Genomic DNA, 25,235 nt, shown 5'->3' on the forward strand with positions numbered 1-25,235 from the left:
TGTCTCAACAAACAAGGTGAAGACCGGAGAGGATACCCAGTGTAGACCTCTGGCTTTATATGCATATACATACACACATACATCATATGCACACACAGGCACGTACATACATCACATGAACACACACACACACAGAGAGAGAGAGAGAGAGAGAGAGAGAGAGAGAGAGAGAGAGAGAGAGAGAGAGGAGAGAGAGCACCCTATCAAAAAAAAACCAATAAATGGGAGAATAAGGTGAACAGACAGTTCTAAAAAATACTTAAATGACCAATAAATATATGAAAAGCTGTTCAATATCTTTAGCCACTGAGGAAATTACAAACTAAGTGAAGGGGCGATTCTCATGTTAAAGTCCTGTTCCTCAATTGTTCTTGATTTATCAGCAAAGGAGATAGGGCAGGGTAGACTATTGCTGGGTGGAAGGTACAGTCAGAACTTGCAGGCGGGAAAGAAGAGAGGGTCTTTCTGCTGTGCTTTGCAGGAAGAAGAATGCAGCAAATATGCAAGGGGGTAGTGGTGGTGGTGGTGGTGGTGGGAAGCTGGGGCCTGTGGCCTCTGCTACAGGCAGATGGCCAAGGATATTTGGCAGGGGCTAGGTAGGACTAGCCATATGAAGTTTAGGGCAAGTGGAGAGATAGAGTTAATAAATTTACCAAGGCCTTTCCAGGATGGTTGAGAGGGGAGATAGTAACACCCAGCAAGTGTGCCTAGAAGGCAAGTTGTAAAGTAACAAACTATGTGTGTATGTCTTTTATCCATGGATTCAAGGGTCTCAGGAGGGGGCCAATAGCACTGTCACCTCCCAGACCAAAGATGGGTAGTACAAAAGGGAAGTCGGGTGGGGGCTCCAGAGTGCTGCCATCCTGGAGCAAACGGTGGTAGCTTAAAACTACACGTAACAACTAAGACCATACCAGTAGTCTATCCTACTATGGTCATGTTGGCTATCATAAAGAAAAAATAACGAACTCTGGTATGAATGTGGGAGAAAGGCTACAGCAAGATAGAGATCAACATGGGCATTCCTCAAAACCCTTGAAGATGGATCTGCCATTTCACCAATAGGTGACATTTATAGGTACATACACAATGACCGTAAGGAAGCAGTAGGGGGCTCCGTCCTTGGTTTAAGGATGTCAGTCTTTTCCCTATGCCATGGAATGCCTTCTGTGTGCATCTTTGTCCCCTCCCCTCTTCTTATAAAGGACATCAGTTGCCTGGATTGGGGCCTCACACTGTCACCCCATTTAAATTTATGTGCCTCTTTAAAGATCCTATCTGTAATTTTACAGTCTTGGGGTTAAGACACGTTTCTTTAAGGGCTGTATTCAGGGGAAAGATTTAAGCCCATAACACCAATCCTAAAGAACTTGGTTTTACCAAATGTGGGATAATATTCTGTTCTTCTCCTTGGCCCTTGACTGAAATCTCCAGGGCAAGTCAGAGTGACTTACAGAAAGATCCAGAAATGTAAGGGGGTTTGTACCAAGGAAATGAAAGGCATTATCGTCCAACCAAGGTTCATTGTTTAAATTACGTTTATTTATGTCAACGCAACAATAAAACCACTTTTTAAAAAACCAACCATTTTATCTTCATGTAACATAATTCTTCAGTGAACAGAAGCACTACTGTTAATGTTTTGACCCTTTCAAGGTCCTGCCTTGGGTCAAAACAGTAATTAGAGAAAGAACAAATTCTTCCTGATACACACATGAGAGAAACTTCTATTTTCTAAAATCTCATTCCAGCAATAACACAAAAGCAGAAGAGACAGCTCAGAGGCAGCAGTACCACCATGTCACTAAGAGTGCATTTGCTGGTTGCCCCAGACTCCAAGGTCTTGGACCATTCAGGGACCCAAAGGAGATTCATTAAGATTTTTCTTTTAAATTTAGCCATGTCCTCCCTAACTGACTAATTTACCTGAGTTATTAAAAACCAAAAAAAGAAAGAACTAGATGATGTGAAAACGTACACAGACCTATCTGGCAGGAGTAAAGGAGGTTTGACCAAGCTGACAATTCAACAGACAACGGTTAAAGCCTCCACTAACATGGGGCCATTCACCTAGGGAGTGGCTTCACCTTAATATCCAGTTAAGGCAATACACACTGCACAAAAAATACAGCAACCGGCCCACATTCCAGGGACCCGCGTGCTATTCGTTTTGTGTCAGTACACTTTCAAACTAAGATAGTTATACCATAACTAATACAATCCTTCTATCATTTTACTGACAAAAGAGTGTCGTGCATGAGAGAGAACAAAGGGCTTAGAGTTATAAGCTAGAGAGTCTGCAGGAGCTCTTCTGCCCACTCTCTCAGCTTCTCTGTGGAGATCCAGTGAGATCAAAGTGCTTTGTAATGCAGCAGTAACCATAAGGAGCAAAACCCTCCAGATACTATTCCTCCAACCTGCTACAGGTTGGTTTGTTGCCTGTATGGATTTTGTAAGTGGTCTTACTTTTTAAAGTAAGTAGGTGGCACGCCCACTCCCTGAAGCTGGGATGTACGTGCTGGGTGGTGCACATGGGAAAGGAATATCCTTTAGGAAGGGCAGACTCCATGAGGGACTTCCGAAGTGTTGACATGCTTGATGAAAAACCATGTGGCCTTTTATTCTGTTAGCCTAGGTTTCTTTTCTATTCCTGAAATTCTAGTTGATCCGTGTATAACTTAAAGTGATTTTTTAAAAAGGTGGACACCTTTGTATGATACTTGTGGAGTTTTGAAGACTGTAGCTGTGTGCAATAATATGTAATAATAGGAGGGAAACTTGGGGACCAGAGAGCAATTAAGCAAGCAGTGTTACTTCAGTGTTACAAGCAATGTAATTTATAAATTACCCTTTCCTCATCTTTGAAACAAAATATTTGTGTCCATGACTTTTAAGTGTACAAACCCATGACCATGATTACCATTTAATTTTCAATCTCTCCCTTAGGAGATCACTGGGAGAACTGGATTCTTTCAGCTGATGGGAAACCAGACTCTCATTTCTCATACATGAAAGTTAAGGTCACTGAGCATGACATGTCACATCTTTAATCCCGGCACTCAAGAGGCAGAAACAAGCAGATCGTTTCCCAGTTCAAGGCCAGGCAGCCTGGTCAATTCCAGAGCAGCTACAGAGACACCCTTTCTCAAAAACAACCAACAAACCAACCAAAGAAACAAATTCCTTCAGGAAATAGGAAATAGACCTTCTGCAAGTTCAGAATAAGCGGTTTCTGTGGGTATACAATTTTTTTTTTTTTTTTTTTTTTTTTTTTTTTTTTTAGAGACAAAGACTTTAGGTAGCTGGATTCAGGAAGCAAATGAGATTCTAATTCTGAACATTTTTCAAATGCAAATCAAATCCCCATGAATCATTTTGATGATTTTTTTTGAGGCATTAATGCGTCAGAGTTCATATTCTTCAAGTGATCTTGAATTCACCTCTTTGCTTGGGATATTCTTTTCTTGATTATTTCCAACTTGCAAACAATGTCTCACCTTCACGCCCTGAATGACTGATCTCTGAATGACCTGTTAGTATCTTAAGTCAACCTCCTTTTGACGAAACAAAGGAAGACAAATCATACAGTGCATTAACCTTTAACGTAAGCAGAGCTGACTTTCTCTGGCCGAAGGAGGTCTGTCTACCCATCTGAAGAAAGGCCCACTTTGTGCTTCTCCCTGTGTTTGTAGGTCACGTTCTTAAAAGTGCTGGTGGAGCCTCGGTACAGCGGATTGGTTCCCTATAGAACAGAGGAAAATGGTTCAAAGAAAAGGAGGTGCATTTTGTTAGTACACCATTTTCATGTCTTCAAACATTTGTGTTACAGTTCAAACTGGAGAGTCAAGCTCCATCTTGGAAGCTATTTGATTTTATTTTGGTACATTTTAAATTTTAGTCACCTTTATCTCATTTATTTCTTTATCGTGTGGTATATACGTACGTGTGCGCATCTCTAAAAGTGTGATTTTTAATTTTATTATGCTGCGTGCCTGTGGAGGGCACTCTGGAAGTCAGTCTTGATCTTCCACTGTGAGGTCCTAAGAATCAAACTGGGTTCAGCAGGTTTGTTCTCAACGTCTGTTACCCTCAGAGCCACACTCTCTGGCCCTCCACCTTAGGCCCTGAAAGAGTCTCTCAGTTAACCGGGATGGGGCAGGGGGTGGGGGGACAGGAGGAAGGGTGGAGCACACAATTTGGCTAGACTGGCTGGGTAGCTCTCCAGGACTATCTGAAGGTTCGTAGGAGGAGCACCTACACCCCTGCCCCCTACTGGAGTGGGGGACCCTTAACAATTTGGCTAGACTTGTTGGCTAACAGTCTCCAAGGCTGTTTATTGAAGGAGTACCCACAAACTCATGGTCAACCCTCACCCCTTCACACACACACACACACACACACACACACACACACACACACACTCCTGTACTCTGTGAAGAAGCCCAATAAACTTAGTGGTTCCCCAGAATGAACTTTGGTGGAATTGTGCCTGGTTTACCATGGGACTTTAGGATGAAGGGTAGATATAGTTTATAACTCCCCAGGGGAAGGAATTTTATCTACAACTTAACAAAATTGTATTTGCCTTCAGAAGAACTGAGGAAAACAAAAAAATTCCTGAGCTCACTGACCCTTGCCCTTGGATTTGTGGTAACGCTTCCTCCCAGTGAGAATCGCCCCTCTAACTACATCTGTATTGCTTTGAGTTAGTGATCCATCCTCTGACCAAGAGCCCTTGGTCATGTGACTTCAGACTGATGCCGTCTCTGCACTGAGGGCAAGAAGAAGTAGTTCGTTGGCTAGAGCTCCCTGGTGGGTGAAGGCCAGGTTGCTGTATTGTCTGTACTCCTAAGGTAAGTCTGGAGTTAATCCAGCCGCCATGAGCATCAAGAACATTTAAAGGTGAACATAAACGTCCATGGTCTCAGGTGGGTGTAGCGTCTCATTTGCCATAAAACCCAGAAGAAGTTTTATGGAGTCTAAGGAGTAGAAATTATTGATAAAGTCATTGGTTAAAGAGGCAAGATGGGGGGGCTGGGGATTAGCTCAGTGGTAGAGTGCTTACCTAGGAAGTGCAAGGCCCTGGGTTCGGTCCCCAGCTCCGAAAAAAAGAACCAAAAAAAAAAGAGGCAAGATGGAAAAACGTGGGGTGCAGGTGGGGATGATGACTGAAGCCTGGGCTGAAGGGAGAGGAGGGGTTATGGAAGAACAAATGGGTGGTGATCAAGGCCAGCTTAGGTCTTTGTAGGACTAGTACTTGTTCATAGCCCCTACCCCATACCTGTCCATCATATTAAAATGCACCTACTTCCCCTCTACAATAGAAGTGTGTGTGTGTGTGTGTGTGTGTGTGTGTGTGTGTGTGTGAGAGAGAGAGAGATGGATGTGCAGCTATGCTTGCCTGTACATGCACATGTATAGGAGGCAAGAGGTCAATGCTGTTTATCTTCTATTGCCTCCCCCACCCCCACTCCCTTTGAAACACAGTCTCTCTGTGCTATGGAGCTCACCATTTTGTCTAGACTGTAGTGAGCCCCAGGAGCTGCCAGTTTCCAACACCGGAGTTCAGATTTGAGTTGGCTCTTACATGGTTGGTATGAAGCAACCATGGTTGGAATATGAACTTGAGTTTTCTTGCTTGCATGCTTTCCCCACTGAGTCATCTCAGTAATCCTCCCGCCCCCACTCTAGAGGGAATGGCTCAAGTTTCAAGAGACAGGACAATACAATACTATTTTGTAGACAGCTGATCATCTACTTTTGTGCAGGTCTCACTTATTTCTAAACGTCTTTGTTTACTCCAGGCTGGACTAGTTCAGGGATCCCTAGCAGAGGGTCAATGGACTAAGAGTCCATCCAAGTAGGAAGATGTTAACTTGAGAAGAAACAAGTCCACACTCCTACAGAGGTGAAGGAAGGAGGTGGGGCCTGACCTCAGCTGATGGTCAGAGTTCAGGAGACCATGCTAGCATTGGGCTTTGTGAGCAGGAGCAGGAGGGGAAGTGGCCAGCACTGTCCATATTCATTATTGATGTCCTTTGTGAGACGTCCAGTTGAGACTAGGGCTTAGGGCCCATGGGTGAGTGTCCACATTTAGACAAGGCCAGTTTCTGAGTACATAAGGTGACCAGGTAGATTTCCCCAAATATCAAGGCCATGGTGTAAGGCTGGATTCTGTAAAGCCACGGGACATTTTTCAGGCTTGAACAAAAGCATATGAAAGCTCCATTATGACCCACAGCTTTTTTAATGATTGCCTAACTGCCAACTGCAGACATCATTTGTTTAGCATAGAAGAAAATCAATCCATGACTCCTAGAAATGTCAGGCTAAACCTATTTTTTTTTCTGCCTCAAGTTAATGACTTGTCATCCAAGAGAAAAAAATGTCCAATCGAAGATGAATTTAAATATCTTCAATTCGTGTTTTCAGAAGAAAAAGGCTGACAGGTTTTTTTTTTTTTAACTTAATGTAAGGTAACCTTTCTTTATAGTCCTGATAAAATATTTCCAGAGGTCAGGGCAAAGATCTGTCCTCATCTCTGTCCCCTTAAGCATCCCAGGGGCCCGGTGGGTCAGGTGAGCTCACTGGGTTTTAAAGATCAGTTGAGTGCATCCCTTGAGAAGAAATAGGTTTTAGATTTTTAAATGAGTTAATTCGAAGACCTTTAAATGTACACACCAAGCATACATTTGTCCCAGCGGGAGGATATGTCTGTGAGATTTGAACTGAAGTTTTGAATTGAACCTCTTTTGCATGCAAATGAATAATTATTACCTAGTTGTCATCTACTCGGGAACATCAAACATTTGTTATTCAAAGAAACCCAATTGAGTGAGGGAATAATATTTTCCATTTATGCTGTTATCTGTTTAATGCGTGGTTTTGTCCCACTTTAGTTGAAGAAACGGCTAAAATTTGGCATTTGAATTTCAGTCATGGGTAGCCTCCTGAGGGAGAACAATTCATGTTTTGGAGGAAATTAACTGTTAATTAAAACGTTATTCTAAAGATATTAATCATTTGCCAGCACTCAGGCCTGCGTCTGAGAACATTAAAATATGCTGGTTGTGGACACGCATCACAGAATAGCCACATGTTTGCTTGCAGAATCAGAATACCTGCTTATTATTTCCAGAAACTTCAACCAAAGGCTGCTCTTAGAACAAATTAACAGTCAGGGCTCAGCCCTACCTGTACCAATGCACTGGGGAGCTCCCGAACTTTTGGCTGAATCAGTTCAAACCCCAAATCTGCCTTCACTTACCTTTACTCCTACATTATTGATTGGCTCACTAAAGAGTACAGATGTGTACTCTACAAATGATCACACCTATGTCACACCTAATCGAATTAAATATATGTCCTCGCTATCATTCTAGGATCTGCTGTGTATCAACCTCTTCCCAGTTGTCTTAAAAAATATAGTCTTACAGTTGGAGTCTTCAAGTCAGGACTCAAGAAAGGTCCACAGACCGCGTTTGCTTATTAAAGCTGATGCATATTTTTACTCAAAAGATAAGGCTGATTAAAACCTTTATTGGCCTTTGTCTGTGATGTACATTATGATTAGTTTGAAATCATTCCCCCAAATATAAACATTCATTATCAAAAATGGAAAATTCCATTTGCTCTCGGACCTGAGGATATTACAATAGGCTTAGGGGAAATAGTGTGAACATCAATTTATTTAGGCAGATGAACCCAAGGCTCACTGTGTTTGCCTGCGCTTTCTCCAGTGAGCTCACTGTTTTTGGAATCAGTGGGGTAAGATAATTGCTATTAGATAGCTAGATACACCATTAGAGATTGAGAGATGAAATTAAAACCATGAAATTGTTTCCAGGGGTCTCTAGAAATGTAATTATCTCTCCTGTGGAAAAGAGACACTGAAAATTGTAGTCCTGCTTTCCATTTGCCGACTGAGACGACATTTAAATTATATCTATTGAATACATATATTTAGAGGTTTATTTCTTGTAGCTACTTAAATTTTTATGTTATTCAGAAAATACTGCCTGGTATTTGAAAAGGCCTGTCAACTTTGCATCCTCACATCAGTAACAAGTATTTCCATGGAAATCGGAAATGAACTGTCATGCTATCCCTGAACATTATCCCATTAGATAGAACACGATCAATTTACAGACATGTTTAGATACAGCACCTATGCTTCACTTCCTAAGGTTGCCTCCGCAGCAGCCCCAGGTCACCCTGGCAGGAGTTTCATGAGCCTCTTCAGCTGCTACAAACCCACCCACTAAGACATCCTACATCATGAGAACAACCCAGGTCCAGACAATGGCTTCTTCTGCTCTCTAAGAAAGGTAGAAACTAAGGCTGTTGGGACCACACTGAGAGTGGTCATAGAAGTGTCACCTGAACTCTGCAGAGAATGGCTGAATCCCTGATCGTTTTCATCAGGTCTCCAGAGATCACGTACCGTTTGCCACTTGGCCTTTGATCGTTCTGCTTCAAATTTAGCAACTTCTTTCCGGTCGTGAAAGGATACCAGCAGCTTCCAAATGCACAGTAGCACGACACCGATGAGCAGGATAGCCAGTGACACCCCCAACATGATCATGGGAATGTTTGGAGGTTTGGGGCAGTCTGTGGGAACAGACAAAACAATCTTTAGAACCTGCCACAATGAATATTTCACTGTCAGAAGGTTTTCCCACCCCTCACTGCGATGCAGGGGTTGAACCCAGAGCACAGAACACTGACATTTCTTCTCCCGCTGTGCCATATGCCCATCTCTTGGGACGGAAAGACTTTTCTCATTGGATTTTCTATTCACGTATTTTCTATAGAAGGGAAATATTGATACCTTCTTGTCTTGCAGAATATTTTACTTTTTCTAAAACTGAGTTACTTGTTTAAAGATAGGTTTGTATTCTCAGTAAAAACAAATTATTCAAACCAATTCAAAAATGAATTCATAACCAGCCTTGTATATCCTTGGTTTTGTATGCAGAGATTCAACAAACTATGGTTGAGAATATAAATATGTCTTTATTAAATATGCCCAGCCTTTCCTCTTGTCTAAATGGTAAGTATTATAAATACCGAGACAGCAGTTATATTGTATTTGGTTTCTATCTGCTCTCCCGCTCCCTCTCCCTCTCCTCCTCCTCTCCCTCTCCTCTTCTTCCTTCCTTCTTTCTTTCCTTCCTTCCTTCCTTCTTTCCTTCCTTCCTCTCTCTCTCTCCCTCTCTCTCTCTTTCTTTCTTTCTTTCTTTCTTTCTTTCTTTCTTTCTTTCTTTCTTTCCTTTCTCCTGTCTTCCTTTCTTAAAATAACATCTCTTGCATCACAGGCTGGCCTCAAACTCTACAGCCAAGGATAACCTTGAACACCTGAACCTCCTGCCTTCCCCTCCCCAGCACTGAATTACAGGTGTTTTCCACTCTACCCAGTGTAACACAGTGCTTGGGACTGAACTAAGGCCTCCATGTGAGCTAGGCAAGCACTCAACCAACTGAGCTACATTTCAATCCTCACATCTCATTCTGTAACTAACCTAGAAACGTTTTCAGATATACAGGAAGATGTGTATAAATTCTAGGCACATATAAGGGCCTTCAGTACTGACAGGGTTTGCTACCCTTGGCACAGGACCCAAATCTCCTGCAGATATAGAGAGCTGGCTATAGATTAGATTTATTTAAAACTTTAATAAAACAAAGTGGCAATTGATGAACATGAAATATTTAAAGGACCATAAAAATAATGCATTTTAATTTCCAAGATAATCTCTTCTGAGGATATCACAACTACTTTGGAACATAAAACTATTTTGTCAAGAATCTCCTCGATCCTTGTGAATGGTCTCAGGATTATATTCAAAATTATTACTCTAGCCTGGCTGGTCGTACCTGCCGTCCCAGCATTCGGCAGGCAGATGCAGGAGTTTGATGCTAGCCTACGTTACAAAGCAAGTTGAAGGCCAACTTGAGCTCCACAGTGAGACCCTGACAAGCAAGGACTGGGAGTGTAGACCCCTCGCCGAGTATGCATGAAGGCCCAGGTTCCATCCCCAGGATTGAAAAGACTGCTCTTCACTGCAGGCTCCTTGCCCCCTCTCCTTTTAAAAACAGAAGACAACCATAGCTTTGTGTTTTATGCAACGTTCTACTTCCCCAAATGCTGCATTTGGTTCAGTTCTCATCTGATGAACGCTTGTGTGGATTCCACTGAGCCCCTTGACCTCGTCTGTGAGATAACACAGAGTGCTCCCTCACTTTCCCTGACAACAGAAATGCTGAAGTGGTCTCGCTGATCAAAACCGCAGCCTCCTAGACCTCCCCCTGACCCAGGATATTCTGTTTCAGTAAGTCTTGGGTAATATCACAGGTTATAAATTATTAACAGTATCTGAGTCTTTCTTATAATCAGTGAAGTGTAGGGAATTAGCTATGCTCAACTTGAAGATCCCACGATAGGCTGTTTTGGCTCTGTTGATGGTATTATATCATTTTGCAGTTAGACAGCACCTTCCTCTGTTGACAGCAAAACAACTGATCACCCTTGCAGTGGCTGCAAGATGATGACTCTCTTAATGGGGCGTTATAATTAAGTCCTTCTATTGCTTCCCTGGGAAGAAATTCCACATCAAATGATCATTAAATATCTGCGTCCTCCACCAGAGGTGAGGCAAAAACCTGGCAGTACCTGGTGAAGAAAAGAATCAGGCTTAGCCTATCCTCGATAATGTTACTCTTAGATATTTAATAAAAGAGAGTTGAACACTGAGGCCGGATTGTTTGGTTTTTCAGACCTGAATCTAAGGGGACTAATGACCCCAAACAGCGTGATGCCTCATCTCGCACTTTTCCTGGGTAGAAAACCATAGAAGGACATTATGAAGAAATAAGAAATGCTAATGGCCTGCTCACTATAGTGCCCAGAGCTAAAGGCTGGGCTGAAGCAAGCAATGAAGCATGGCTGTGTCCCTGAGAAAAGACACCGGTCCAGCTCTATTTTTGGCCAAGAAATGTCTGGGCAGGGACAGAGCATTTTCCTAGTCACAGCAGAATGTAGCTTGCTAGGACCTATACTTGGAAGGTGAATCAGGTGAGTGTTCAAGTAGGGAATCAACAAAGAAAAGGTGTGGCTTAGGAGAGAGAACCATTTTAAAACTTAGGCTCCTTGAATACTGTGAATTCCTCAAGAAAAGATTTAGGCCAAGTTGTAGGTAGGCATCAGAACAACAGACCATTACATTTCAGGTTCTCCGGATTCCTTTGGTGCTTAGACTGAAGATGGCGGCCTAGGTGGAAGGAGAGGGTTAGCTCTACTCCTATGTGTAATGTTGTCTGTGAGGTTGGGTCACTGCTGTACCTAATGCTGAGGGTTTGAATATCTAATTCTTAGCTCTGTCTAAGCTGGTAGCCAGATGTGGCTATGGGCACTGGCAATGTGACTTCTAAATCAGGATGTACTATAAATATTGAAGAACTATCTCACAGTCTAAGCATGAAAAAATGTAGAACACCTTGATTTTGGTGGGGATTTCATGTCAAAATGAGAATATTTTGGAAACTGTGGTGAAGAAACTGAACTTCACCTTGACTTTTAATTTGCTTTCTAGAAAACGTTACATTTTATATAGGGTCCACCTAACAGTCCCTATTGGACAATACTGACGTCTTTCAGATTAAGATATATATTACAGTTGTGTAGCCAGTGGGAGGCAGTGTAGTACAATGGTTAAGAGCCAGGGCTCCGAGCCAGGCTGTTAGAATGCCCGAAGCAAGCAGATCTATGTTCAATCACTGCGAGACCTAGCAACCTGTTTGCTTCCATGCCTTGATTTTCTCACCTGTAGAACAAAAGTCAAACTGGTACCCACTCTATGGAGATGTTGAGGATACTGTGTGACATCAGCACATAGGAAACATGATGATCGACGTGTGGACAAGACATGAGGGCTAGTAAGGACCCCGTACTCAAAGGGACCGTGACAATAAATGCATTCCTCCCCATTTCCTGTCTCCTAGAAGGCAAGGGCACAGATTGTACAAGCTCAACTTGTACCAAGTTAAGTGATTGGCTTCTTTCTGCAAAGAAGGCTTGGCTGTGTGTGTGTGTGTGTGTGTGTGTGTGTGTGTGTGTGTGTGTGGTGTGTGTGTGGTGTATCTGACATGGCTTGTAGGCTGGTAGGCTCTGACAGGCTCTGACATTCTATCCAGACAGAAGAAGGAAGATGAGTGACGCCCTGCCGTGCCTGCATCCCCAGCAACAGTCAGCACACTGGGCCAGCTAGCTCCTTTTCAATTTGCTTAGAGGGCACTGGCGATGATTAACCTCTCCCTCCTTTTTCTGGGTTTTCATTAGGCCTTCTTGCTTCTCCCAGCGTCTACCTTCGGAGTGACAGGTCTCATTGCTGCAGGAGGAAGGAGCTATAGTGTCCTGGGGATAGGCTACAGCCTTAGAGCTTCTGGAAGCACCTGGCCTATCCGGGAATGGGGATTTGAGGAATCCTTGGGCCTATCAGAAGATCAGAAAGTGAGATCTCAGGGAGATACCTTTCCCCTTCCTTCCCCTGACTACAAAAGGATAGGGATAAATAAGAGGTGATACTATATACACAGATGTCAGGCATCTGTGTGGGGTCCAAAGCACGATCTGTGGTGTGTCACTCACACTGTGTCCAAGAATAAAAGAACAGACAACAGTTCAGTAACAATACAGAATTTCTTAGCTGAAGGCAGTTTCCACGGGTATGGAGAGTAGGGGTGGGAGACGACTAGAAAGAAAAAAAATCAAACCCGGTCAAGCACAAAAGCCTGCACACTGAAAGCAAGGCCTTCTTTGGAAAGTGGCTTTGCTGCCTGGGAGGGGTTTTTCCAATAGAGTCAATATTTTAAGGGATGGCTTTGATTTCAGTACATCATGCTAAAGTCACTATGGCAATTACAAATGCAAGCATTGGGGGTACAGTTGGAGAAGCTGACTGTACAAATCTGATAATAAGAAGGCAGGGTTTTTGTTTTTTGGGCTTTTTTGTTTTTGTTTTGTTTTTCTTTTTCTTTTTGTTTTTGTCTTATGAAGTAATCTGGTCTCACAGAGCATGGCTCACCCTGTTTTCTTAACTGATGGCTGCAAGATGCCTTTTGTGTCCGCACAGCTCAGAAACGAATACACAGAGTTTCTAAGTGCCTGCCCACAGGAGCTCCCTCCCCCCTCAAAGCAGCAATCACCCCACTTTTCAGGGGTTGTGCCTGCCCTCCAGCTGTCTTGCCCTCAGAGCAGTAATGTGGTATTTCTCTCGTCGCTTTCTTGATTGGAATATGAGGTTGACACCCACTTTGCAGATAGTTTGGTATTATGTGGGTTTTCAACCTCTAGGGTGATACCAAGTTGATAGCTTTGGTTTCAACATCAGGATTTAACATTTTACCAACACTAAAAAACAAGTACCAACACCAAAACTCATCCTTTTTATGCCCCGTGTGTTCTGCTGTTGTCTGGGCCAGACCTTAGGCTCCGAACCCAAGTCTGATGAAGCCTGAAGATGCAGCTGTCATTTTTTCTCGGGGAAATTTTAGGGAGGGTGAGTGTCTTAAGAACTCAATCGGGGTTGTTAGCACTCTCTAAGGAGAGCTGGGAGCCTCTGTGCTCAGCTGGACTGTCAGAATACTGTCAGTGCTGGAAGGCCTGCTGTCCCAGGATACAAGCATCTTAGATAAGCTGCAGGAGTCAGATACCCACACGATTTGAAAGCTCTGCTCTCTACTGCTTCTCTTACTATGTAGTATAAACCTGTCCTTTCCCTTGGCTGGAGATGGAATAGAATTGGAATGTTCCTACATTAGAAATGGATTCCAGGGGTTGGGGATTTAGCTCAGTGGTAGAGCGCTTGCCTAGGAAGTGCAAGGCCCTGGGTTCGGTCCCCAGCTCCGGAAAAAAAAAAAGAACAAAAAAAAAAAAAAAAAAAAAGAAATGGATTCCATGCGTTTACAGGACTGAAAATCCACAGCAGCACAGAAGCAGTGGGTCCCTGCCTGGCCTGTCTGTACCACTGAGCTGAGGCTGCCATGAACTCAAGGCAATCCTCCTGCTTCACTCTCCTGAGTACTGGGGTCATAGGTGTATGCTGGCTAGCCTGGCACTTTGCCATCTTCTGTGGTCACTCCCTTATTTGTTGTCTTGTGTCTTTCCTGATCCAACGTCATCACTGACGGCCATTGCTGTGAAGACATTTTTTGGCACACGTGTTACATTCTATGTTATTCCACTTACTCTTTGAGTCACCTCTTAAAAGATTGTGCCATTATTGTTCCCATTTTACAGATTAGAAAATAAGATGTTCAGGGAGACAAGTATATCCCATAATCTCAGGGAGTGATTGCACAACAAAATAGTATTTGAACCTCCACTTAAACCTGGCTTTAAAATCCATTGAAGTCCTTGTCTTAGTTAGGGCTTTACTGCTGTGAACAGACACCATGACCGAGGTAAGTCTTATAGGGACATCTAATTGGGGCTGGCTTATAGATTCAGAGGTTTGGTCCATTATCATCAAGGAGGGAGCATGGCAGCATCCAGGCAGGCATGGTGCAGCAGGAGCTGAGAGTTCTACATCTTCATCTGAAGGCTGCTAGCAGAATACTGGCTCCCAGGCAGCTAGGGTGAGGGTCTCAAAGCCTACACCCACAGTAACACACCTACTTCAAGAAGGTCATACCTTCTAATAGTGCCACTCCCTGGGTCAAGCATATACAAATCATCACAGTCCTTGCTGGTTTTTTCTGAAAAGACACACCTGTTGAGTGTATCCTTTTCTTGGTTAACAATGCCAGTAGGTAGCTTCCAGGGAGGTGATACCTGGGCCAAATTAAAAGTCATTGTGTTGCCTTGTAACCTTGTAAATAAGAGACATGGGAACACAGCAACGGCTTTAATGGGACCTTTCAACCTTTGGAGAAGCACTTCACCCCAAACTCTGTAATGTCTTTCTTGGCAAGCTACCTCAGGTGACTTTCCGGATGCCTTCGACCAGGTAGTATCACTTGACATTGGCAATGGAGCACAGCTACCCACCTTTTTCACTGATGTTGTGAATGATGGTTTTCCCTTCATTATCCGCAGTTATTAGGAATGTAATAAGACATTCATTTTCTCCTTGTAGCGAGCAGGGGACAGAAGTATCCTTTGAAAACTCTGCACATGAAAGAGTCAGTCATTAGGTCAGATGAGATTTCAAAAGAGATAATTTCTTAAAGCGAAGTGGTATTGAGTTTAATATGCAAATGAGAGTTTGCAATGCTGTCGAATGGGAATTCAAAGGCATATGGTTTTCCCCATCCAAGTGAGAGCTTTTGTTTTTTTTCCTTAGGTTCCAGAAGACGGGCTCCAGATGCGGTCAATCAGGACTGACCAACAAAATTACCTATCAATCTGATGGAGGCAGATTTCAATAGAGTTAAAGTAGCTCAAGGCAGGTGCCCACAGCTGCCAGGGAATAGAATGGTCTTGATTGTGGTAATAGGGGGCTGTTATTCCTCTCAGCACAGCATCTGGGAGAATGGCTAGATTACACTGCTGCTCCGTGTAGACGGATACTGAGGCTAATACAGAGGGCTTCTCACAGCGGTGCAGCTAGGACTTCAGGCTCTGCATTGTTGCATGGGGGGGATTAATATCAGGAAACCGAGGCAGAGGTGTCGTGTAGCTCAGAGACCCGAAAGATAAAGGGAAACTTCAGATTAAAAGGAACCTCAGATAAGAGCTGTCGGACATTCAGCCCACCCTCTTTCTTACCAAGAAGGCGAACTTTCCCTCAAATTGAACATTTTTCCTTAGGAAGCTTATTCAAGAGTCAGAAAATGATGTTCATGATAATAATTGGCAATAAAAATTTTAAACTCCTAGGTCACACATCAAAAATCCTGATGTCGCAGCTACTCTTGCCAAAATTATCGAGCATTTTCAGAATTAAAGCAAACCAAGTTAATTTCATTATTCTCATTCTAAGTTGAAATTTTTGATGACATTATGACAGTCTTTCAGAAGCCTGTGATTAAGATAACATTTAATCTAAACTCCTATGTTATATGAGCCAATATTAGGGTGTAAAGATAGATTGTGGAAACCAAATTGTCCCAGGTAATATGGAACCAACTCATGCTAGACTGTGATTTTCCCCATTAGTTTAAGATGTTAAAGATCTAAAGATGTTAATAAAATAGAATTTATTATTTGTGTGTGTGTGTGTGTGTGTGTGTGTGTGTGTGTGTGTGTGTGTGTGATGTGTATGTTCCTTCAAAAAAATAAACAGCTCATCTAGGGCTATTTAGGGCACAGAAATTCTAGTCGTCAAATATGGAAATATTAAGTTGCCACTGTTGTCTTTGCATTTAATTTTTAAAAGAAAAACCTGATAGGACCGGTGACTAACATGCCTTCTATCGTTCATGACAATAGGAAGCAGTAAATAATAAATTCAGCATTCTAAATGAGATTTTGTACAATGAATTTACATGAACTAACTAGTTTTGAACTCATTAGAGGCATCTATTTACATATGCATGAATATTGGGGGGACTCTAATGCAAATTACCCTCGTCCGGTCACTTCCATATGCATTCAGCCATCTGACTCACCTGGGAGACCTATTCTGGGAACCTATCTGAGGTGTTTTAATGGGAGAGTCTGTGATACGCACAGGACTTGGGCATTAAGCGATGATTTAATAAGCATTCTAATTGGATGCCTTGGATGAAAAGATCTGGGAAGCTCTTGGCAACCGGGGGAGCACGGCTGGCGGCGGAGGTGGCTGGCCGAGGTTACTCCACGTGTTTGGTGGTAAATGGCAGGCACCCTTATTGAAGCTGTAGTTTGGCTCTTTGGTTAGGACCTCATTCACCACTGCCCCGCTTGCACTCCAGTAACTAAGATTCATGGGATCTTGGCGTGTGAGCTTTTGCATTTTGCATCTCTTTCTTCAGCGTGGGCCGCAGCAGTGAGAGCTTTACAGCGATCTCTGGAACTCACTTAATGGGACATCAGGCTCTCAGATTGAAAGTATGTGGATGGCTTATCATCCTCATTTCAGTAATAGTAATCCGGCCTCTTTCTTTTCTTCTAAATAGCCACACTGAAGCATAGGGCGGCTTACTTTCCTTGGCCAGGATTATTTAAGTTTTAATGGAACTACGGATCTGACCTTTGACCCCCCTTGTGCTTTAATTACTCCACCGTTTCTTTTCCTGACCGTTGCAGGCTAGATGTGCCCCGTTTCGTAGCAGCGTTTGGGTGTTGAAATAGTATTATCGGATGTGCAACGAAAGATTTGCATAATTAGCTGCTAAGGTTTTCTTTTGTTGTTCGGAGAAAATGGCCCTTTCTTTCCTGCTTTTACTCCCTCCAGTGTGAGACTTGAATTACTGCCACTGAATAATACAGGGAAAATAAGATCTCAGGCAGCCAGGGAAATCATGCTTCGCAAGGAAGCACCACGGCGTGTGGGATAGAGGGGTGGGGGTGGGGATGCAGGTCTGGGAAGGTCCAGGGAAGCTGTTGAAAACATGAATGTCTGTACTACTGACTCGCCACCCTGAGTTTTAAGTCCTCAGCTCTGTGATCAGCTTAAAGTCCTGGAAGTAAACAGTTTCCCTAAGGAGATGGTGGTGATGGTGGGGTTGGGCTCTATGGTGAGCCACATTTGGGAATCTCTTTTCACTTTAGTGCCTCTCCTGGTGACTCACACTCGTGCTTCATTTAATGTACATAGCAATTATGAAGACTCGCAAAGCCCTGGAATTTAGTTTCCCATTTCCAGAGTATATAAAGCTGTGGATGCTTTAATTCATTGAACTTCTCAGAGGTAGCATTTGGTGAAAAAAAGCATTGAGTAACTATGATCTGAGTGTCTGCCATAGTGGGGTAAATTAAGAAGCAGGACTCTCTGAGCAGATCAGAATACATAAAGTCAAATGGGCCCACCCCATCCCCCCACCCCACCCCATCACCCATGCAAGGAGGGTGAGTTTGTGAGTTATACGGTATGTCTGTTTTACTCCATGCCCTTAGCAGAGGAAAGCAGATGCTAAAAGACCTTTAGCGGAGCAAATGTGATGTCATCTTTTCAGAGTGGTGTGACAGTGACATTAAAGGATGTTATTCTTTTTTTTTTTTTTTTTCGGAGTTGGGGACCGAACCCAGGGCCTTGCGCTTGCTAGGCAAGCTCTCTACCACTGAGCTAAATCCCCAACCCCTAAAGGATGTTATAAAGGTGACTTTTATGGATTCAGAAAATGTGGTACATCTACACAATGGAATATTACTCAGTTATCAAAAACAATGACTTCATGAAATTCATAGGCAAATGGATGGAACTAGAAAATATGATCCTGATTGAGGTAACCCAATCACAGAAAAACACACATGGTATACACTCACTGATAAGTGGATATTAACCCAAAAGCTCGAATTACCTAAGATGCAATCCATAGACCACATGAAGCTCAAGAAGAAGGATGACCAAAGTGCAGATGCTTCAGTCCTTCTTAAAAGGGGGAACAACAATATCCATAGGAGAGGATATGGAGGCAAAGTTTGGAGCAGCGACTGAAGGAATGGCCATTCAGAGCCTGCCCCACATGTGGCATATATATATATATATATATATATATATATATATATATATATATATATATATATATCCACCAAAACTAGATAATATTGATGAAGCTTAGAAGTTAATGTTGACAGGAACTGGATATAGATCTCTCCTGAGAGACACAACCAGAGCATGTTAAATGCAGAGGCGAATGCTAGCAGCAAACCACTGAACTGAGAATGGGACTCCAGTTGGAGGAATTAGAGAAATGACTGAAAGAGCTGAAGAGACTTGAGACCCCATAAGAACAGTAATGCCAACCAACCAGAGCTCCCAGGGACTAAACAACTACCCAATGAGCACACATGGACTGATCCATGGCTCCAGCTGCATATGTAGCAGAGGATGGCCTTGTTGGATACCAGTGGAAGGGGAAGCCCTTGGTCCTGCCAAGGTTGGACCCCCAGTGTAGGGGACTGGTGGTAAAGGGAGTGGATGGGGGAAACACCCTTATAGGGAAGGAGGAGGGAATAGGGGGCTTATGGGCAGGAAACCAGGAAAGGGAATAACGTTTGAAATGTAAATAAAGAAATACATCCAATAAAATAAAAAATAAAAAGAAAGAAAGGTGCCTTTTAAACTCAGTCGGACAAATCACCTCTCAGTCAAGTTTGTCCTTATTAGTGTTTAGAGAGTGTTAGCGGCCCCCTCGTTACTTCCATTTTCCAAGTTAGAAACAGTAATCCGTGTCCTTCTCTCTTAAAGATACTTTGGTCAAACACAAAAGAACATAGATCTTCTAAATGCCACGGAAGCTAGTCTTCCTCTCAAGCTCAAGCCTTTTTGTCCATCTGCTCTGAAAACTGTGAACCTGGACCCAGAGACTGCCCAGTTCACACCTCCATGACTGACATGCTTTCTCCAGACCCTCCTCAGCACACTGCCTTCCCCGTGTTGCTGGCGAACTGAGTTCAGTCATTTGCAGGCCTTTTCTGCGATTTCTGCTCATTTCCCAGAGACAGCTGGTAACTGTCCCCACTGCTGTGAAAGGAGCCTGAAGGATCCACTGAGATGCCCACTAGTTACTGAGGCGGACACGCCACCGATGCTACTCTTTCTCAGTCCTTGAATGTGGCTCACCTTGGGTGTCAGACAAAGCACCTGGCATCTCATTCCACCTGCTGCTATGCGCCCTATTTATCTGCAGTCACCAGAAAAGCACAGAGGAGGGGTTTTATGAGAGCTCATCATGTTCTGACACACCCAGGAATTCAACTGTAGCATCACAACAATTTGAAACAAAGTATTTTATATGTATATATAATATATATTTAATATATATTCTATTTTGGAAATACATTAGTTTCCATATTCTAACCCCATTACATGTGTTCTACAGGCCATGTATATATGTGTGTGTGTGTGTGTGTGTGTGTGTGTGTGTATTCCTTTCCTGCTCAGCTAAAAGGCAGTTGTGTTAAATATTTGTGGTGAGTCTTTGCCACTAGATTCTCATTTTAAATGATTAGACATAACAGATGAAAATGGAAGCTCAATGTGATTATCATTCAGAAGAGGGTTTCTTGGATCTGGAGAACAAGTTCAGAGGGAAGGAGGCATGGTGATGTAATGCCCCTGGCTGGGAGGGGGGATGGAGGCATGGTGATGTAATGCCCCTGGCTGGGAGGGGGGATGGAGGCATGGTGATGTAATGCCCCTGGCTGGGAGGGGGGATGGAGGCATGGTGATGTAATGCCCCTGGCTGGGAGGGGGGATGGAGGCATGGTGATGTAATGCCCTTGGCTGGGAGGGGGGATGGAGGCATGGTGATGTAATGCCCTTGGCTGGGAGGGGGGATGGAGGCATGGTGATGTAATGCCCCTGGCTGGGAGGGGGGATGGAGGCATGGTGATGTAATGCCCCTGGCTGGGAGGGGGGATGGAGGCATGGTGATGTAATGCCCTTGGCTGGGAGGGGGGATGGAGGCATGGTGATGTAATGCCCCTGGCTGGGAGGGGGATGGAGGCATGGTGATGTAATGCCCCTGGCTGGGAGGGGGGATGGAGGCATGGTGATGTAATGCCCCTGGCTGGGAGGGGGGATGGAGGCATGGTGATGTAATGCCCATGGCTGGGAGGGGGATGGAGGCATGGTGATGTAATGCCCCTGGCTGGGAGGGGGGATGGAGGCATGGTGATGTAATGCCCCTGGCTGGGAGGGGGGATGGAGGCATGGTGATGTAATGCCCCTGGCTGGGAGGCTGGGAGTGAAAGCTACTGAGCAGAACACTTGCAGAATCTATACAGTGAAGTCAGGCCAGCTGTTACTGCAGACCATATCTTATCTTGAAATAAGGCAATCCCATGATAAATGAAAATTTCAGACTGCCCATGGGAGCTAACAGCTGTCTGTTTCTTCAATTTCCTTCTTACTAGTTTGGAAAATAGAGCCTTATAGAGTTCTCTGAGGTCACCCCTGTCAAACAGGGGCGAACTCGCTAACAAAGCAGAGACCAATAGACTAGCCGTGGCTTTAAGTTGCTTGTTCCTCAGCTCATCCTTTCTTGAACTTTAGAAAATGCATTTATTCCCCAAATAAGGGGAAGGGAACTTTGGCAGCTAGCTCCTGGTATGAGTAAGGTCAGGTTATTGGGAGTCCCCTGACTCACACCATTTCTGCCTCTCAAGAACTATGTGATTTAAGACAAGGAGCACCTTCCTCACTGATGGTGGCACCGGTGGCTTTGCACTTGTCCTCGCACTCTTCTTGGGCCTGGCCATCTGCAGACAGGTAGCACTCGATGCAGCTCCTGTGGACGGGACAACAGAGTTCATCAGCTCGCGCTGGTAGAGAACAGACAAGCAGCCGGCAGGCCTCCTAAGTGGTCTCACTGGGGACAGTGACCTCTTGATGCTTTCAGAAAGAGGGCTGAGTGGCATCTAGGAGGATGCTAAATTGCTCTGATCTCTACTCCATAATCAGTGTCCCCCAAGTCAGCCTTGAAAAACAGTAGTTTCTATCACCTCTATCTGTTGTGATTGCTTCTGATTGATTTAGCTGTATTTCATTTCACAGTTTCAACCTAAGGGGGTGTTTATATCCATAAATATGATTAGAGTCTAGACAAAGTTGTGAATTTCTTAACACAAATGATTCACGTCTCAGCAGGAATTCCACAAATGGTGAGTGCTCTTAATAGATGTCAAATGCGATTATTCTAAAATTCGATTTTCTGCTACTCTTTTGACTAAGTATAAGCCTGGATGGTGGGTTCTTAAAGCTTAGGATTATAGCCCAGATCTTCATTAATTCAGGCATCTAAATAAAAGATTGCTGCTTATAGAAAAGCGTTTTTCCAAGGATACAAGGAAATTATACTACTTTAAAGATGTCTGTAGACCAAAGTAAAATGCAGGCCGTGAATTAATCTTATGCTACAAGTGACTTTACAAATAGATTCAGTCTGGAGTAGGACAAGTCTGCAAACATACGAAGAAGCTGCACTTTGTTATGGTGTGGAGCACCAACAGAGGATTGTCTGTTGGTGCTCCACAACTGTAATGTTGCTACTATTATGAATCTTGATGTAAATACATGACATGCAGGATAGCTGATATGGGACCCTGTTGGGATCTCGACCTGCAGGCTGAGAACTGCTTTTCTGTGGCAGGGCTTGGATCAGCAGTCCTGTGGGAATGGAAACACAAGTCTTGTCTGATACTGCTTGTGTGTTTTAAATATATTTGGGCAGGCTGGGTGTGGCCTGGAGCACACTATAGTGACTCTTCAAACTGCTTTTGTGTATCTGGCTGTGACTGCCCCAGCAATGCTGGTCTCCCCTGCCCGGCGGTTCCATAGCTCCCTCTACATCCGCGCTGTGCCTGGAAGCCCACTAATCTCTGTTAATTACTTTTTTAAAAAAATGTGATTCGGGGATGGCCATGCAAGTGTGAGGACCAGAGTTCAGATCCCCAAAGCCCACATAAAAACCAGGCAAGTATGGCAACCACCTGTAATCCCGTCACTTGGGAGGCAAAACGGGATCCATGGTAACCTGGCTAGCCAGTTTATCAGGAATTGGACACCCCACTTCAATAGATAAAGGGGAAAGTGATCAAGGAAGACACCTGATGTTGAACTATTCCTGGCCTATGGCACCCATACACATGCGCCAACCATACGTGTGCCCTATACACAAGCAAATGTGCATACACACACCATATACCTATATCTATGGAAAGAAAAAAAATCCTATCTTTCCCTTAAACCCTTAGCACTTATGAAGGTAAATACCATAACTGTTTTACTGTGTGCATATAATTCAACACCATTCATGGCATACAGCAAGTGTTTCATAATTGTCAGGTAGGTGAACATGTGTCTGAGTAAAAGAAAGAACAGACATCTCAAAACTAGCATCGACAGCAAGTCACTGATGCTGGTTCCCAAGCTGGAACAGCTTTAATTGTTAATTTCACATCTTACAGACCAGAAAAAGCACTGACTCATGGTTACAAAGGAGACGGAATAGAAAAGCAATGAAAGAACCACCTTGAAGAGACTTTACTTTTTTTTGTTGGTGGCTATGCCGGGGATTGAACCCAGAGACTCATGGATGCTAGGCAATCACTCTGTCAGTGGGAAGTTTACATTTGATTCTATTTAAGTCATTTGAATCAGCCTCCACGCTCTGGCTTGTGCCTCAGTTTGCCAGGAACAGTGAGAGAAAAGTCTCGACACCCAGTTGGAGGATAACCATTGGGGGAAATGGATTTTCTCCCTCAGTTACCATGGAAATGCAAAAGTCACCAATCTAGGATTCAGAGTTAAAGAGGAAGATGGGCTGCTCTGTCATATTGGCTGCTTGGCAGAGACAATTGACTCCACAACAGCCATGTGGAGACCTACTTCAGTCCTACAAAATGTGTTTCAACTCTGTAAAGTGAAGCTGCTAACCAGAAATCAGTCTTAATAGAAACATATGAGTGTATTTAGTTGTTGTTGTTATTGTCTTAGTAGCATAAACAAACAACCACAGTGTATATATGATGACGATGATGATAACCACACAGAAGTGTGAGAGCACACGGTGATAAGGGGGGAGAGAAGTGAAAGCTAAGACTGTCTCCCTGCTTCTGCCTCCTTCCATCTCCCAGGATGGGAACAAATCCTGCAAGGTCAGCCTAGACGGGGTCTACAGAAGAAGGTCGTCTGTCTCCCCAGAAAAGATACTGACTGCCTGGGGGTGTCAGCAGGATATCTCCAGTGCATTCAACTGAGAGGGCAGCTGACACTCTCAGTGTGGGACATCAGCTGCCACTAGAGAGATGTGACATTGTAGTTTTGGACAATCGAGACCCAGAAAGAGACAAGTAAGAGGCTGACATTCCAGGCTGAAGCTCACTGGAGCTCTTGGGCCATGAGTTTTGGTGTCTGCCTGAGAGCAAACCGAGATGGCACAATTAGAGGTTGGAGTTTGCCAGATGTCATTCAAACTTTGATCACACAGAAAGCTAAGCACAGACGAGAATGAAGAAGTAGTGACACTACCGTCTCGAGTTACAGGGGTCTCCACAGGTAGGGCAGCGTTCACAGGTGGGTCCCGAGGCTCCAGGGTTTCTGCAGACACACTTGCCGCAGACACAGTCCCCACGCCCGCTGCACAGCACGCCATCTTCCGATGCACACGCATCCCTGCTGGTTGTACAGTTGCAGTACTCGCCCGTCCAGCCATCCCGGCACACGCATTCACCACAGTCACAGTCACCATTATCTGTAAAAGACATAACACACACAATGTTGCTTAAGGCCCAGACCACTTCCAGGATGGGGAATAGCTTCTCTTCTCCGAGTGGGGGTGGGGCAGACAGAGACAAAGAAAGAGACAGAGACGGAGGGGCGGGAGGCAAAGAGAGAAGCGGAGAAGCAGACAGACACACAGACAGAGAGAGACGGGTGGGGTGGGGGTGGGGGGTTGCTGGCCCTGTGCAGTCACCAAATTGTCTCCTAGCTGAAAATCACTTCCAGCAAAAGGAATAGAGAATCAGTCAAAACGAGACCATGCACACAAGCCCATCGGAGCTCTTCGGTGAATTTTGTTCATTGGGTTTTAGGATGGTGAGGAAGGATACACTTGGATTAACACCCACACCTTTATATCACCCAAGCTAAAGTGACATGGAAACTTCTAGTTCTTTGGAAAGTTAGTTACGCCAAATGATGTTTTGCTGGGGATGTCTTGCTAAAGCAGACACGTGAATGGTTGCTTTCCTGGAGCAGACACAGGTGAAAGGGTGCTTAATGACAGAGTATACATATGACCCCACAGACAGTGGGAGACGAGCACTGAGCTTTGGTTTGGTTGCTGCACCTTGATATCCTTCGCTAAAGACACACGGGTATTGTTTCGCCCTACAGAGCGTTGTCGCGCTCAACTTGTGACAACTCTGACATTGAGAGAAACTCACCCGAGAACTACTCGAGAGGTTCCTGTGGCAGTTTGCTGCTTCCGTGGCTTTGCCTCAGGCTGGTTGGCAAGCCAGACAGTTTCTTCAGAATTGAACTACAGCTGCCTGGTGTCTGCTTGCCTAGAGGACTGGGCTGTAGCTGCTGAATTGTATTTGGTGTTTGCTATGGGACTGAACTGCTGCCCAAGAAGATAGAGCTCGC

At 44.1% G+C, this 25,235-nt stretch overlaps 1 protein-coding gene across 6 annotated transcripts in view; it reads right to left on the reverse strand.

Annotated features, from left to right (window-relative positions):
• Positions 1-1,520: 1,520 nt before the first annotated feature.
• Itgb6 (integrin subunit beta 6) overlaps positions 1,521-25,235 on the reverse strand; it is a 123,608-nt gene continuing 99,893 nt past the window's right edge. For all 6 annotated transcript variants that reach the window (NM_001431676.1, XM_087651669.1, XM_087651668.1 and 3 more), the window contains 5 exon segments: positions 1,521-3,742; positions 8,444-8,610; positions 15,047-15,166; positions 21,281-21,375; positions 24,117-24,339. In NM_001431676.1, the coding sequence (NP_001418605.1) occupies positions 3,644-3,742; positions 8,444-8,610; positions 15,047-15,166; positions 21,281-21,375; positions 24,117-24,339 (704 nt within the window). In that variant the 3' untranslated portion in view covers positions 1,521-3,643.

The sequence above is a fragment of the Rattus norvegicus genome, chromosome 3, assembly GCF_021556685.1.
Source record: "Rattus norvegicus strain SHRSP/BbbUtx chromosome 3, alternate assembly SHRSP_T2T, whole genome shotgun sequence".
NCBI classification, from domain to species: domain Eukaryota; kingdom Metazoa; phylum Chordata; class Mammalia; order Rodentia; family Muridae; genus Rattus; species Rattus norvegicus.